This window comes from Lynx rufus, unplaced genomic scaffold (genome assembly GCF_022079265.1).
Source record: "Lynx rufus isolate CCGP_SWC_20201006 ecotype Redwood Valley unplaced genomic scaffold, mLynRuf1.p SCAF_4, whole genome shotgun sequence".
NCBI lineage: Eukaryota > Metazoa > Chordata > Mammalia > Carnivora > Felidae > Lynx > Lynx rufus.
The window spans coordinates 63,859,925-63,873,629 of NW_025814856.1; the positions used below are offsets into that span (position 1 = coordinate 63,859,925).

A 13,705-nucleotide genomic window follows, 5' to 3' on the forward strand; every position below is an offset into this window, starting at 1 on the left:
AGAGGGAGATACAGAATCCAAAGCAGGCTCCAGGCCCTGAGCCATCAGTACAGAGCCCAATGCGAGGCTTGTACTCGTTAACTGTGAGATCATGACCTGAGCCAAAGTTGGACGCTCAACTGACTGGAGCCACCCAGGCGCCCCTGTCCTTTTAAGTTTAGTGAAGTTTGCTTTATGGCCTTCTATATGGTCTGTCCTGGAGAAGGTTCTATGTGTACTTGAGAATAATATATATTGTTCTGTTTGGTAGGGAGCGCTACAGATGGCTTTTAGGTATTGTTGGTTTATAGTGGGTTGTTAAAGTTTGCTATTTCCTTGTTCATCTTTTTCCAGGCTGTTCTACCCAACATTATTATTATTATTTTAAATGTTTATTTTCGAGAGACAGAATGCAAGTGGGGGAGGGGCAGGGAGTGAGGGGGACAGAGGGTCTGTGCTGACAACAGAGAGCCCAACGCAGGACTCAGACTCACAGAACATGATCATGACCCTAGCCGATGTTGGATGCTCAACTGACTGAGCCACCAAGGTGCCCCTGTTTTCTAACATCTTCTAACACAGCATATTAATTTTGTGGTGATTTTTCCACTATACCTATATATTTTTGTTATAGCCTTCGCGGATGCTCTGGGGCTTACCATATACATACTAACTCACCAGAATTAGCTTCAGGTTGAAGCTAACTTAGCTCCAGTGAAACACAGAAATGTCCCATATCACATTCCTGCCTCTGTGTTATCATCGTTACGCACATAACATTTATCAGTGTTACCACCAAAAACAGGTGGCTGTAATTATCACTGCATATCATTTTTTACATATTTCAGTCTTCTAAAGAAGCTGTCACAAAGGAGAGCAAGTATATATTTATAGCTTTTGTTATATTCCCTTCCTTACATAACATTCCTTGTTCCCTTACCCTTTTCCTGTGGATCGAAGTTGTCACCTGAAGTGCCTTTCATAGGTGGACACAGCTTTGCTTCCTCTCATTTCCTTTGGGCTGTTGCTGGCATGTTGACTGCATTTTTATGTGATAGGCCCAATAACACAACTACATATTGTTTATATAATTGCTTTTAAAATCAGTTAAGGGAAGAAAGGAGAGAGGATATGCGTTTTTCCTGTCTGTTGTAATTATATAGTCACCTTTTCACATGGATTTAAATGACTGTCTGGAACCCACTTTGAGGCTAAAGTAAGTTCTTAGTTCAGTATTTCTTGGATTGAGAATCCAGTTAAATTCTCCCAGTTTTTATCTGGAAATGTTTTCATTTTGCCTTCATTTTGAAAGATAACATTTGTGGACATAGGATTCTTGGCTGGCAGTTTTTATGGGTTTTTGTTTTTTTTTTTTTTTTGAGCACTTTAAGTGTTTAAATGTAATTAAATGGTAACATTTCAGTGGGTTCTGTTCTCCGTTACTTCTGGTGAGGAGTCCCCTGTTCATCTCGTTCACGGGGTCCCACACTCACCTGAGGCTCTGCTCATTCTCCTTCATTCATTTCTGTCTGTGTTTTGATTACATAACTTCTATCAATCTGCCTTCCAGCTTATGAATCCTTCCTTTTGCAGAGTCAAACTCCGGAGCCTCTGGAGTGCGTTTTTATTTCATCCGTATTACTCAGCCCTGGCGTTCCCACATGCGTCTCCATGAGTGTCTGTCTCTTCCCTGACCGTCTGTATTTGCTGTATTCGATGCGATGCTCTCCTACCTTCTTCTGCTTCTTTAATCACAGTTTCTTTATGTTCTTGCAGCGTATCTACAATCACCACTTGGAAGTCTTTGTGAATCCACCATCTGGCTGCTTTCAGAAACACTTTCTGTTGCTTAACGTTTTGTTTTGGTTTGGTTTGGTTTTATTTATTTTTTTGGCGTATGGGTCATACTTTCCTGTTTCTGTCTATGTGTCATAATTTTTTATTGGAAACTGGGCATTTTGATGATACGTTGCAGCAGTTCTGGGCATTGGCTTCCGCCTTGGGCTTCTTACGGTTTTCTGCTTGTTTCTGTGTTTAGTGATTATTTGGTTAGTTTTAGCGAAGCCCGTTTCTGCCCCCATCACCGTGTGAGTCGTCTGATGAGGCTTCTCAGGGGGCAGCCCAGGGTGTGCCCACAGTCACCCCAGAGGGTGATGGTGCTTTGCCCAGAGCCTTGTGCCTCACTCCTTGACCACGCCCAGCTGTTAGCATCACTGATTGCTACTGATGTCAACAGTGTCCTGGGACGTAAAATGCTCCACAGCGTAATCCAGTCGAATTTGGGCTTCTTTGAACGGACGCTTCCCACGGCCAGTGTTTGAGCTTTGCTCTGACCGCTGGAGGCTCCTTCCAGTGTGCTCTTTCCTCGGTTCCGTCCCGCACACCAGCCAGTTGGCCTGTGTGTGCAGCGCACGCCCCCACGTCCCCCTCGCCTCTTACAGCAACCTCTGCTGACCCTCATGAGGGCCTTGGGCTTGAACTTCTCCACGCTCTGCCGCAAATAGGGTCAGACCCTTTGGGGAGAGACTGGGAATCACCTGCCTCATGGCCTGCTTCTCTTCCAAGGCAGAGTCTCCAAGCCGTGGCTGTGGAATTGGGTATGAGGACAGCGGTAGGCATCTGTCGGAGCGACACCTTGTTCAGGAGCTGAGTGCCCCACACCGCAGGGTGGGCGTTGGCCTTGGGTCCTCTTCGGTGTGCGCCTGCCGGTGTGGGACCACCTGGGGCGTGAGTCAGAGCAAGGGGCGAGCTTTCCTTTCTCTCCGTCCACCCAGTGGAGAGCCTCATGCCATGAGTGAGTGCTGGGTGGAAGAGGGAAGCCCCCACGTCTTGTCGAATTTTCCAGAACTCAGCCTCCGCAGTAGGTACCAGGGTGGGGGTAGGATGGGGCACGGTGGCACTCTGGTCCTGCCAGGGAGGTGGGGCCACGGCCGGGAGCCAGGAGGAGGCCCGTGTGCTCTGATAGCATTGTCTGGAGTACGGGTTCTGTCCTGCTGGGCTGGGAGCAGCTCTCAGAGAACAGGGCTCAGGTCAGATGCCACAGGGTCTCACTCTTCTTAGTTTCCCTAGACTTAAACAATTTTTTTTAATGTTTATTTATTTTGAGAGAGAGAGAGAGAGACAGAGCATGAGTGGGGGGTAGGGGCGGAGAAAGAGAGAGACAGAGCATGAGTGGGGGAAGGGGGGAGAGAGACGGAGAGAGAGAGAGAGAGAGAGAGAGAGAGAGAGAATCCCAAGCAGGCTCTGCCTTGTCAGCACAGAGCCCGATATGGGGCTCGAACTCATGAACTGGGAGATCATGACCTGAGCCAAAAGCAAGAGTGAGGTGCCTAACTGACTCAGCCACCCAGGTGCCCCTCCCTGGACTTTCTGAATTCGTGTTCTTTCACTTCCATCTGCCCTAAAGACCATTTCCAGACCTTGTAAGTAGTTGCTGTTGATAATTCTCAGCATTTTTGCTGGGAAATGGGTCCATGGAGCACTTACAGCATCATGCCAGAAGTCTGGCCACCCTTTTTCAAAAACGTCCGTTTACGCCCACTTGATGCTGGTTTCATACCTACCCCCCAACATGACTGTGACCTTAAAATGGGGCGCTGAGGGTCGCCTGGGTGGCTCCGTCAGTGGAGCGTCCGACTTCGGCTCAGGTCATGATCTCGCCGCTCGTGAGTTCAAGCCCCACGTCGGACTCTGTGCCAACGGCTCGGAGCTTGGAGCCCGCTTCAGATTCTGTGTCTCCCTCGCTCTCTGCCCCTCCCCCACTTGGGCTCTCCCCCCAAATAAGTAAAATATGTTAAGAAACGGGGCGCTCAGGCTCATTGTTTCTGAGGCTTTACGAGCACCTGTTCACCTCCCACTATTGTACGTGTGTCTAGTTGTAAAAGCACATCTGAATGACTCGGTGACATTCAGGAAGGGCATGTACCAGCCCTTTGATGAGACCGTCTCTAGGAAATCAGTCCAGCAAGTCGTTTATGGAGAAACTGGGGAGTCGCTTTCTGTACACACACCTGGCAACAATACAACCTGGTATTGTAGAAAGCTGGTCCCTGCTAACATGTGCTTCGTTACCGATCATCTGGTTTGTAATCTGTGGTTCGAGGGATCCGGTGTCAGACTAGGAAAATGGTCCCCGTTTTGATGATTCGTCTTGACAACCCCTCTGTCACTGGGGCCTTCCCTGCCCACAGGACTCGTAGGAAGACCGGTCTGATTTGATGCCCGCGAGGGTTCTGTGAATTCCTGGTGCATCAGGTCGACTGTGTACCTGACCTGACGGGTCCCCCCTGGTACCAAGGGGGTACTTGGGATCCCCCCTGAGCGCCAGCTGCCTGGGCTGGGAGCCGGGTCAATCCAGCTGTGGCCTCTCTCGTTGTTCACAACTCCCAGCACATTTTTCTCAAGCACATGTGACCTCAGGCGCTTCCCTGTTGACTGTGGATGTGGGAGCGAGGTGGCCTCAGAGCTTTCCGTCCACCTGGCCCAGCCCGAATTCCCTTTTCCTTGTTCTCTTGCCTCCCGGGGCTGCCCACACGTGCCCACCTGGGGTCCAGCAGGAACGTCTCAGCCACATTCAGGCCCAGAGACTTTTGCTCTAATCTGCCTTATCGAAGTGTCTTCTCAACAAGGGGAGGGGGGGCTGCACCTAAAAGCAATTCCCGTCTGCTAAGAGAACCGTTCATTTTTCTTATTACTCTATTATTATCTTTTTGTTGTTTTTTTAAGGTGTATTTATTTATCTTGAGAGTTGGGGGGAGGAAGAGAGGGAGAGAGGGAACGAGCAGTGGGGGGACAAGGAGGGAGACAGAATCCCAAGCAGGCTCTGCACTGTCAGTGCCGAACCCAGCATGGGGCTCGAACTCACGAACTGTAAGATCATGGTCCAGGCCGAAATCAAGAGTCGGACACTTCACCGACTGAGCCCCCCAGGCGCCCCTCCTATTAATTGCTTTAAAGTCTCTGCTGCATGGGGTCCGACTAGAGTCGGTAGAACCTGAACGCAGAAGAGCTTTCATCGCACCTTCCGAAAGGGCCATCACCCCCAGATCACCTCCACGCGGAGAGAAGAGTTTGCTTCTGTGCCGGCAAGAACGCTCCCCTCCGCTGAGATGCTCCACGAAGCCGGGGTGTTTGCAGGGGGGGTGGCTGGGCGGCGTCTAGCTGTGAAGGCTCGTCGTGTGAGTGGCGGTGTCGTCTTCCTCGTCCGCGTCTCCCCCGCCAAGTCCTCGGGGCTTCTCTCCGGCGACGCTCATCAAGCCGGGGAGTCAGCCGCCCCGTCTGCCTCCACGGGGTGTTGGCTCGATGACGTCGGTGACCTCATGGAGAAGACCCAGGACGAGCGTGGCCGCCTTTGCTCCCACTGCCTGTCGGGCGCCTGTGGCGTGAGACCAGCCTGGTGGCCCCCCGCAGCAGCGACATCCCCAGCGTCGGCCACATTATGATGTCTGATGTGGCAGAACATCGGCGCCAGCTACGTTTCCCTTTCCCTTCTGGCTCTTACACCACCCTGGATGGATGGGCACCCGACCCGCAGAAATGCCATTCTCTTAGGTAATCAGGCGCTGGATTTTTTTTTTTTCTTTAAGAACACGTGCCACTTCATAGGATTTTCCTTTTAGTGTCTGTGCTATCTTCTGGAAATTTACGGGGGGCTGTGCCCAGAGTCCTATGAATGATAAGACTGCCTGACCTCCTTCTTTGTCTTCTGTGTGTTTTCTGATTGCTACGGTGGCTTTGGGAAACACAGAAAGAAAATGCTGTTTGGAAAGTGACCCAGCCTGCTCCCTGAAATAATTTTTGTAGTTGTCTTACAGACCTTTGCTTTTCTTTTTTAAAGTTTACTTACTTATTTTGAAAGAGAGAGAGAGAGAGAGTACGAGTTGGGGAGGGGGAGGGAGAGAGGGAGAGAAGGAGAGAGAGAATCCCAAGCAGGCTCTGTGCTCTCAGCACGGAGCCCCACGCAGGGCTGGAACTCATGACCCCGGTTTCATGACCTGAGCCGAAACCAAGAGTCAGGTGCTCAACAAACTGAACCACCCAGCCACGCCTAGACCTCTGCTTTCATGCAGGAGGATTATTACCTGGTTAGGAACTTTTGTGATTTTGTTCAGAATCAGAAAATCCCATCAGTGACCCATTTCAACAATGAAGAACCTTTTTGGATCCTTCTGCCTCAAGTGGAAGTTGTCTCCTGTTACTCAGAATGGAAATTGTGGTGTCGGGATTTCAACGGCGTGGCTAATGGCCACATTTGTATTCCCACTTTCTCTTCCGAAATGAAAAGGAAAACAAGAAGGAGATGCCTGTTTGTTAAGACCGAGAGATGTAGAAAATCACCCATAACGTTGTCAGCTTTCAAAAGCCACCTTGGGGGCGCCTGGGTGGCGCAGTCGGTTAAGCGTCCGACTTCAGCCAGGTCACGATCTCGTGGTCCGTGAGTTCGAGCCCCGTGTCGGGCTCTGGGCTGATGGCTCAGAGCCTGGAGCCTGTTTCCGATTCTGTGTCTCCCTCTCTCTCTGCCCCTCCCCCATTCATGCTCTGTCTCTCTCTGTCCCAAAAATAAATAAACGTTGAAAAAAAAAAATTTTCAAAAGCCACCTTGATTCCGGAGCATCTGTGACGTGAAGGAGGAGGTTCAGAGACGAGGGGGATGGGCAGGAGGCCAGACGAGTGAGCAGGTCTTACAATGTGACCTCACTCCCCCCCCCCCGCCCCGCCCCGTACACACGACAAGCTGCGTTGCCTGCTTGTCGGGCGAAACACTGTCATCCGGAGATGAGCCCACCTGTTCATCCCTCCTGCAGATGTGGCTCTTGCGTCCTGCTTTCTAGTGATGCCCCTCAGTTATTCCAAGAAGAAGGAAAAAGTTCTAGAACCACGTGGAACATTTTGCTATTCAGTGAAGAAGGGAATGTGGTTGTGACTGCATCAGACTGCATCATTATCTCATCAGTAGGACCTGTGCTCCCGGGAAGAAGATTCCTGGCTTCCAGCAGCTCTCCCGTGACAGCCAAGGTGCTAGAAGGAGGCTCCGCGTACCTGGGGGCACAAGGGGAGGGCGTCCCGGTTCCCCGACAGCTCAGCAGGGCCTTCCCCACAAAGCCCCCACGCCCCGAGCAGGTCTCGCGCTCTGAGCAGTGAATACCCGCGTTCAGTGCTCGAAGGAAGGGTGAGCTGGTGTGGGTCACAGAGGAAGGCACCCGTCACATCACAGAGAATCCGGTGGACTGAGTTTGGCTTTGAATGGGAGACCTCGGCCTTGAGGCTGGCACAGGCCCTTCTGCTGGCCGTTCCCCGTGGCAGCTTTGGTCCAGGCTCTGAAAGCTGGGTCTGCAGGCTGTCGTTTAGGAAAGTGACACCCTGGCTGTAGAGAGGGATCTTCCTGGAGAGAGATGTGACGCGGGTCCAACTGCTCTTTATTGTGAAGCTGTGTCAGCAACCCAATCTTCCCTGTAAACTCAGAAGCCTGTGGAGGCTCTTTGCCAAGACCACGTCCCCCCTGGGACGGTTGCTGGGGTTGCCCACCACGTGCTGCTACTGATTTATTAGTCAGAGGCTCTCTTCGTGCAAATACCTTGGATCTACCCTCCTTGCGACCATCCTGATTGGCATGGGCGGTGATTGGAGTGTTTTCTGAACCAGAATGAACTGGTTGAAACAAAAAGGGCAGCTATGACGAAGAGACACAGTTTTGGAGTAAGACGGCTAGAGTGTCCCATCTCTGCCAGAAAAAGCTGCCAGACCTCTTTGGGCCTCCCAATTCCACATTTTACAGAGAGGAAATGCCCCCTGTCCTGTTCCGTGCACACGGAGGTTGGAAGAGCACACGGAGTACGTTTCCCTGATGTGGACCCGGTGGGTCGTTCAGGCGTGTTAGACCAATGACGGGATAGGTAAACGAAGGACGGGTGCTGCTCTGAAAGCCTTTAGACTAGAAAGCGCCCGAATCAAACAAATCCCTTCTGAGTTTGGCTCATTGGCATAAACGTGTAGGTTATAGGCAGAAATGAGAAAGTAAAGCTGACATAAATTAGATTCTTGCATCATAAATGAATTCTATAATCTTCTGCCCAGAAGTCTTGTTGACTACCCCAGAGAGATCCTCAGACCCTTGCCAGCCTCTTTCAGGAACGTTTTCTTGTGAAGCGTTTTTGTTGTTGTTGTTGTTGTTGTTTTTCCGTAAAGAGTGTTGTAATTCGGATTGTCTGGAGTAAAGTTGGAAGTGACTTAGTTCAAAGGAAACCTCATCTGAAAGATTTTTGAATATCAACGTGTATGTTTATAGTGAGAATTTAGCATGGGTTTTTCCAAATGCGCTAGCAAAACGTGACCGCAGAGATGCGGTTTCCGCTGATGGTGCGTGGATCCCCACGTACCTGGAGGAGTGATGTCATCTGTGCGCACTGTCCCCTCCCACCTTTGTGCTTTATGTCCTACGTGCTTCCGATCCGTGTTCTAATGGGTTCATCTGTGTTTCCCGAATACACGTGAGGTCCTTGATGCCAAAGCCAGTGTTCTTCCATTTGGGTCCCGTCCTTGGCAGAAACTAAATTTCACTGGGTATGTATTTACTTAACTCGCTCAGTGCCAGACGCGGTCCCGGGTGGTTTCCGAGAAAATCATTCAGTCCCCTGACACCGTTAACAGGCAGCTGGTGGTGTTACCCTTTCCCCGACGTGAAGATGTGATGCCCGGGTCCCACGTCTGGGATGTGGAGGGAGGGGATGTGTTCTAACCCGGCCGGCCACCGGGGCTCAGCGTCAATGGCACACACACCGTCAGACTCAGAACGACGAGCAGACCAGAAGCACACCTGTCCTCCGCCGTGCCCCCAAGACATGACTTCCTGCGTGGACACGATTCCCCACGTGAGACGTGGAAACACACCCCCACTTGGGAGGCTGTGATGAAGGCGGGTTGGAGGAGCCGGGTGAGCGGGCCACACGGCAGGTGAGCCCTGCTCCCGAGCATGGGAGCAGCCAGGACTCACACTCCGGCACTGACCCAGCGCGGGCCTTCACGAAGGCTCTGGGGCAGCTCAGGAGACGGGCCAGTGGTGTTTCTCTGCCTGCTTTCATTTCTGTTTCATCAGTCCTCTACGGTCTCTCAGCCATGAGCGGGTGGACTCCAGACCATCAGCCCTGGATGGGCGGGGAGGTTGGGGCCAGGCTCACATCTCGGGGGAAATTTGAAGTCAGGGCAGGAGCAGGAAATCAGAACCCGGATTAGGATCTCGGGTGCTCCGTGTCCCTGAGCAGAGTCACATTATCTTGGGGCTCCTTGTACACCAGACGGATGCACCTGAAAAATGATTTGACCGTAAGCTTCTTGGGGTCAACCTCACTTACGACAAATTTACTTAAATTTTGTGTTGCATTTAAGTAAATGAAGGTGCTTGTAAAGGTCTGGGCATGCCATTTGGTCCATTCATTCATTCATTCATTCATCCGTTCATTCATTCAACTCATCGTTATTAGTTCTGGGTACTTGGGATTGATCTGTTTGTGAACAAAATCAACAGATCTGCTGTCCTCATGGTGTATTCGTGGATCTTTACTGAGATGCTGTTATGTGCCCAGCACCACGCCGGGCGCCTGGGATTAGGGTGGTGGAATCACAGACCTATTTTTGGAAGCCCCATAAGTTCCTGGAGGTGACCCTCGGAGATCGCTCTGCGGTGTGGCTGTCACCACACGTGTGGTCGCCTGGCCACAGCTCCGCGGCATTGGGACCCAGACCTCCCAGGCAGCAACATCCTGTGGTGACCGCACCTGCTGGGTCAGGGGATGCTTGGGAGGGTTGTTTTATGGGATGAAGAAGCGATCGCCCCGCTGACTGCTTGGGTGCTCCCTGTCGCCTTCCGCCCCCACACTTAATCACCGCGGACCTGGGGCAGCAGTGTATATCAGGACTGGTCTTCGTCCTGGCTCCGATATCTCGAGCTCGGCACTCTGCTTTCAGTCTGCGTTCAGCTTCCCTCTTTTACTGAATAAGCATTGATTCCAGGGCTTCCTGGTTTTGTTTTTAAAGATCAATCTGTGTCTGTGTCAGTGGAGTACAGAAAACGGCATCACTGAGTTATAATTAACTTCTGAGTATTGTATATTTGAAGATCCAAAATCTCCCACTGATTTGGCATACTGACTTTCTTTTCTGGAGCCCTGCAGAAATGGACTTGGAAGTTGCCCATCTTACGTCCAAAGAGCTGTAACCGTATTTTAATTTCGTTTAACTTTCAGGTTCGGTGATGGCTATACAGTCAAGATTTGGCTCTGTAAGGAAACCAGTCCACACAGTGTGGTTTCTGACTGCTTGAAGCTCCATTTTCCAGGGATCCAGTTTAAGGTAGTGCTGATATTCTATATGACTTCTTTGTCTTCTTTTTTCATACAGAAATCTGAGAAGGGACGTCTGGGTGGCTCAGTCATTTGGGCGTCCAACTTCAGCTCAGGTCATGATCTCACTGTTCATGTGTTCAAGCCCCATGTTGGGCTCTGTGCTGACAGCTCAGAGCCTGGAGCCTATTTTGGGTTCTGTGTCTCCCTCTCTCTCTGCCCCTCCCCTGCTCTCACTCTATCTCTCTCTCTCTCTCAAAAATAAATAAACATTAAAAAAATTTTTTAAAAAAGTAATCTTATAAGCACATTTACCTTGTTCCCTGTTTTAATTCCATGCCTTTACAAGTCCTCACCTGTTGTCTTAGCCTCATTACAAAACATAGGCTCCTCCTTTCCCCACTGAAAATAGCAAAGGGCGAGCGCATGTTGCTTGATCACTGTGAAGGATAATGAGCCCGTCCGGCCACTTTGTTGGGTCTCCCAGAGTGAACTGTGGTTTCGTAGGCCCGTTAACCGTGGGCCCAGTCATGTTTCGTCCAGGAAGGAAAGATTGCAGAAAGGAATTTCTTCCAGGCATTTGCTGCGGGGTTTAGAGGCTTGGTGGTTTCAGCACTATTTTCACGAGGGGTGCACGGTGCGTGGATCATAATCCTCCGCTAACGTGATGCCAAGCGATCCCTGAACCAGCAGTGTCTTTGTCACCTGGGAGCTGGTAGGATCTGCAGAATCCCAAGCCCCAACCAACCAAATCCAGATCGGCATCTGAGGACGTGACCTGGTGATTCCTACGCACAGTAGCATTTTAGAAGCAACGTGTATGTAGAATACCTTGGATAGCTGTGTGGTCCTCGTTTGTCATAAATTCTAATAGGTTCTGGTCTGTAAAATAGCTGTCACCCGTCTATTTCCACAAGAGCCACCGAGTGAAATCCATCGATAAGCATGCTGTGCAAGGCCGGTGGTTCGTGCTCATGAACAGCCCCAAATAGCCCGAGGACACACGTGCTGTTACCCTGCTCTGCACGTGTGCCGACAGGGGTCGGAAGGTTTGCTTTCCCACCAAGAGCTGCTCCGCCAGCTAATGGTGAGGGCCACAGGGATCTCTCCTCACGTCCCAGCCAAGTTCAGGTCCTCCGTGCATCTCCTTACTCGACAGTTACGTCCTCCTTCTCAGCTAGTGCTCCGTACCCCCTCACCCCTGGAGCGCTCTTCCCCCCCCCCTTGTGGCATGTTGGGGGAGCATATAAGGGGCAGATCGGCGACTTGGCCTTGAGGGGGACCACCCACTTGCTCTGCCTCAGAATCAGTCGTCGGTACGCACGCACTGGGGACCCAGAACAGATCCACACCCCAGCTGGTATTTGGGTGTGTGGTTTAAAAAAAAAAACATCATTTACTTAGCAGTTAAGTATCCTGTGATCGACTTTGTGTGACGGCAGCCAGTCATGTGACACGGTTTACGGTTTGCTTTTGGCTTTTAGGGGCAGCGCCTTAACCTGCTGGAATACCACGTGCCAAAGCAGTGGGAGTGCTTGGCCGACCTGTTCAGGGTTCTGGAAGGCAATAAGACCTTCCTGAGTATCCAACGTTACTCCATCAACCAAACCACTTTGGAACAGGTATTGTATCTTGAACGCATCGGCGGGTTGCATTTTGGTACCTGCTTGAGGCCTCCTCAGCTGATTTTAATTATTTTTTTTCAACATTTATTTATTTAAAAAAAATTTTTTTAATGTTTATTTATTTTTGAGACAGAGAGAGACAGAGCATGAACGGGGGAGGGGTAGAGAGAGAAGGGGACACAGAATCGGAAGCAGGCTCCAGGCTCTGAGCCATCAGCCCAGAGCCCGATGCGGGGCTCGAACTCACGGACCGCGAGATGGTGACCTGAGCTGAAGTCGGACGCTTAACCGACTGAGCCACCCAGGCGCCCCAACATTTATTTATTTTTGAGAGAGAAAGACGACAGAGCACGAGTGGGGCAGGGGCGGAGAGAGGGAGACACAGAATCCAAAACAGGCTCCAGGGTCTGAGCTGTCAGCACAGAGCCCAATACGGGACTCGAACCCACAAACCTTGAGATCGTGACCTGAGCCGAAGTCAGATGCTTAACCGACTGAGCCACCCAGGCACCCCCCACCCCTACCCCTGCAGCTGATTTTAAAAGTAGCCAGATTACTTCTTGAGGTCATTCTTTCTTTAAATTACTCACTGGTTTTACAACACAGGATGGTTTGTTTCTTGTCAGCTGTCCACTTAAGGTACATATTTAGGGGGCCCCTGGGGGGGTGCTCAGTCGGTTGAGCATCCAACTTCAGCTCAGGTCATGATCTCACGGCTTGCTGGGTTGGAGCCCCACATCAGGCTGTGCCCTGACAGTGCTGAGCCAGCCTGAGTTCCTCTCTCTCCCTCTCTCTCTGCCCCTCCCCCACTTGTGTTGTCTCTGTCTCTCCTCTCAAAATAAATAAATAAACTTAAAAAAAAAAAAGGTACGTATTTAGCAGGGCTCCGGTTTGTAGACAAGCAGAGTGGGTGTTCACTGGGGAGATCGTGCCCTGCTAACCTTCCCTTCTTCGTTTTGCTTGCCCCCCCGCCCCGAACGTCTAAGGGGACTCTGCTGTAAGTGATCCTTAGTGGACTTTGGGAAGCAAAGTGCTCGCTTTACTGAGTGCCAGCATGTAGAATTAAATCACAGCTTCTCTCTCAAGCCGCGCTTGAGGCATCCAGAATTTCCAGGCCATCTAATAATTGTCCTCAAAGGACTTACCTGCTTATGGTGGTTTCTAGGCGGGTGGTGTGGATGAGTGGCTTGTGGTTTGGGGGCAAGTGGGGCTGTGCTTTAAGGTGCCCCTTCGTCTAATAGTTGAGAAGAAAAGGTCTAGTGTTCTCACACGTTAACGATGGTTTTCATCCTTTCGTCAGGTATTTATTAATTTTGTTACCGAGCAACAGAAAGCTTCACCGTGTACCCGGGCTCCATCCACCGGCTGTCACCAGCCCGATCACCTGCCTATCTAAGCAGGAAAGGAGACGTTTCTAAGAGGAACAATACCTTGCCTTTGGTTAACAAGTCATCCTGGAGGATCAGAGGAGCCCGAGCGCCCCGGAGGTGCTGGGAGTCTGGCTCCTGCTGGTCAAATCCGTACTTTCTCATTTCCTTTTTTTTTTTTTTTAATTTTTTTTTCAACGTTTATTTATTTTTTTGGGGGACAGAGAGAGACAGAGCATGAACGGGGGAGGGGCAGAGAGAGAGGGAGACACAGAATCGGAAACAGGCTCCAGGCTCTGAGCCATCAGCCCAGAGCCTGACGCGGGGCTCGAACTCACGGACCGCGAGATCGTGACCTGGCTGAAGTCGGACGCTTAACCGACTGCGCCACCCAGGCGCC

General features: G+C 50.9%; 1 protein-coding gene across 1 annotated transcript in view; it reads left to right on the top strand.

Moving 5' to 3' along the window:
- ABCA13 (ATP binding cassette subfamily A member 13) overlaps positions 1-13,370 on the top strand; it is a 394,379-nt gene extending 381,009 nt beyond the window's left edge. Inside the window, exons 60-62 of the mRNA XM_047096975.1 lie at positions 10,218-10,323; positions 11,798-11,935; positions 13,239-13,370. Of these exons, the coding sequence (XP_046952931.1) occupies positions 10,218-10,323; positions 11,798-11,935; positions 13,239-13,334 (340 nt within the window). The 3' untranslated portion in view covers positions 13,335-13,370. The remainder of the gene's footprint in view (positions 1-10,217; positions 10,324-11,797; positions 11,936-13,238) is intronic.
- The last annotated feature ends 335 nt before the right edge of the window (positions 13,371-13,705 follow it).